We start from the raw sequence: 2,856 nt of genomic DNA on the forward strand, positions 1-2,856 counted from the left end.
CTTTGTGTGGATTCCATTAGTGTTGCTTCCTTCGATGCCTATCATGAAGCATTTACCCAGATGGAAAAATTTTATGGTTCAATGTAAAATGTTTATTTTTGTTTTTTTATGAAAGTGTAATCACACAAATCACACCCCAATTTTGGGTTAAACGATTTTCAGGCTGTTGAATGGCAGATATACACAACACACACCACACGCATACACCTTACATGGGACTAAACCTACGCACACAGCGCAGCTTTTTTTTTTATGACAGTGTAAAATGTTTAATTGGTGTTGTTTTATCATGAATTCGATTTTATAAACGGGTTTTATCATGAACTTTGCTGGTTTTTATCATGATCTCATCTCTCAAAACCCATCGAGGTTCAGAAATGGCTTTGGCCAAACAGTCTAGACAAGCATCCCAAGGGTTAAATTTAGGAGTAGAAGTTTAGCACTCCTGCAGAGAGCCAGAACTGATTGAATATTAATTTCTGCTCGTGGGCCTATTGGGCCAACCGGGTTGTTAATGAGGCCGATTCTTTCGGCCCATGGAATCATGATCACTAATTTGCTGATTGGGTGAATTGTAAGTTGGGTGAGGCTTGAGATGGGTCAAGTGTCACCCAATCCACCCAATTGCTACCCAGTTGTGGACTGGCTTGGGGAATGCCAATTCATTTGTCAGTCACCTCATCGATGAAGTTTCTGAAGTGCCACGAATCCGGCCCCCACCAATGGTACGATATTGTTCATTTTGACAAGTGGGTCGTGTCATGCCAAGTAAATGAGGCCATAGCATATATGTGCATTCCATGGCAATGATGTGGGATTTTCTACGATTCCAAATGCATGCTTCCCAAGTAATGTGGGATTTCCGTACTTATACAGTTTTAACATCAAATAAGTAGGAAATTAAGGTGTCACAAAAGTTCCGATTGCCAAGAGCTAGTGAAGTTCATCACCACATCGGCAGTGGCTCCCTTAGATATTCAACCTATTTTATCAGACATTATGTACCTCTCCTCTTTCTTCCTGGATTGTAATTTCTCTCATATCCTTAGGGAATCCAACAGTGTAGTGGATTCCTTAACAAGATTGATGATTTGGTCTAGTTCCACTCCGTGGCTGTCGAAACCCAGCTCTTTGAACACCACGTGTCCCGTACTGAATAGAATGATTTCTTACCCAAAAAAAAAGGTGTCTCAAAAGTGAGTTCAAACCTCAAAGTGACAAAATTATGTGAATGCCACTAGATTCTATATGAAATTCTTGCAATTGTATGGAACTTTAAACACAATTCTGGGTTCTGAACCACTTCCTGTGTTTGTTCATGTTTGAAATTTCAACTGTTAGATGGGTGTAAGGTGCTATATCAGAAGAATGCTAAAGGGAAAAATTATATAGCCGTGACTTTAAAATTTTCTTTCGATTTGTGGATATGGACATGAATGAGTTGAGTAAAGAAACACAGGAAAGAAAAAAAAAAAAAAAAAAAAGACAGAAAAATTAGCGAGGAGAAAGGGGAAAGCCAATTCCATGACGGGTAGTAGGGAACGTAATAAAACACATACTACCAGTCATTCCAATCCCAACTGGTATTGCTGTAATGATTTCTCTCGTCGCATCTGAAGGTGTTGGGTAGAAACAATTCACCACATTCTGATCAAGCAATGCGACAGCAGCAAAAACCAGAGCTGACATGAACGCATGCAAGAAATCAACCAATTTAAGCCGAAATTCTGAAGCTTCTTCAGGGGAAATAGTATCAGATCCATCAATGACCCATAATCCTCGAAAGGTTGCAATCCCATGACGAACTGTCCCTTTCTCATCCCTGAAACTATCTGTAAAAGATGATAGAAAGCAAGACACAGCAAAAAGGGTCACAAGACCTGCTGTCATAGACTGGCTAGTTTTATCACACCGACCTTGGTTAGTGAAAATGGGCGATAGAATTTGAAATGCAAGAACTGTTCCTGTAGGGAGGAGATTGGACAAATTGGCTGTGCTTCGAAATGTCTTTCCAATGACCTTCTGTATCAAATTATTATCGATTTTGAAAGGTGTCAGAGCTGCATTGTGTCGGTGCCATCGCAGAAAACTATGCTTTTCTTGATGTTTTTCCTTGTTGGGTATTGAATCTCCTAAGAGTGGGATCTGTTTTTGATCTTGATGCTTTGGTTCTTCACCCATGGATACCCTGTTTTTCTTTTTTGTTCTTCTGATCAGTCTTGAGATTGGTTTCTCACAATTCTGTTTGGAGAGGGGGAGGGAAAGGGATAGGTAAATATGTATAAGCAGTAAGTAATGGGGAGATATGAAATTGAGTGGATGAGAAGGATTGGAAGTGAAGTGTAGCAATTGAAACAGAAACTTTAAATAGAAACTTAAAGAATCCAACTTTGACTGGAAAAGAGAAGAGAAGAGAAGAGAGGTGGTTTTGGTCGGAGGGAAGGAAGTCGTGGAGGAAAGGTTAAAGTTCTTTTATGCAACCGTTGAGTCAGACTAAAACTGTAAAGATAAAGTCCATAAAACATTTAGATAGGGAAGTTTTTCAGTTATTGGTGTGTGCTTCTCAATGCCATTTGCTTGGATCTCTATCGCCCCCAGTATTGGGGGTGTCCTGTGCACATCATGCGGTTGGGCACCACCCATGTGTGCACGGTGGGGTGCACTGTGCACACATGGGCGGTGCCTAGCCGCACGATGCGCGCTGGACCGCCCCCAGTACTCTGGGGGCGATAATTTTCCCATTTGCTTACAGAACCTTCTTTCGCAAAAAAGTTTTTATTTCACCAACTGAATTTTTTTTTAAGGAAGAAAGAACACTACGGTGGTGCCTCCCTGTGTCTATCTCTTTCCCATAAT

At 40.7% G+C, this 2,856-nt stretch overlaps 1 protein-coding gene across 1 annotated transcript; it reads right to left on the reverse strand.

The window, feature by feature from the left end:
* Positions 1-1,494: 1,494 nt before the first annotated feature.
* On the reverse strand, positions 1,495-2,181 carry LOC122651047 (protein DMP6-like). The gene has a single exon (XM_043844385.1). It carries the CDS (start codon positions 2,179-2,181, stop codon positions 1,495-1,497), a length of 687 nt encoding a protein of 228 aa, XP_043700320.1.
* Between the last annotated feature and the right edge of the window lie 675 nt (positions 2,182-2,856).

Source organism: Telopea speciosissima, chromosome 2 (genome assembly GCF_018873765.1).
Source record: "Telopea speciosissima isolate NSW1024214 ecotype Mountain lineage chromosome 2, Tspe_v1, whole genome shotgun sequence".
In the NCBI taxonomy this organism is placed as follows: domain Eukaryota; kingdom Viridiplantae; phylum Streptophyta; class Magnoliopsida; order Proteales; family Proteaceae; genus Telopea; species Telopea speciosissima.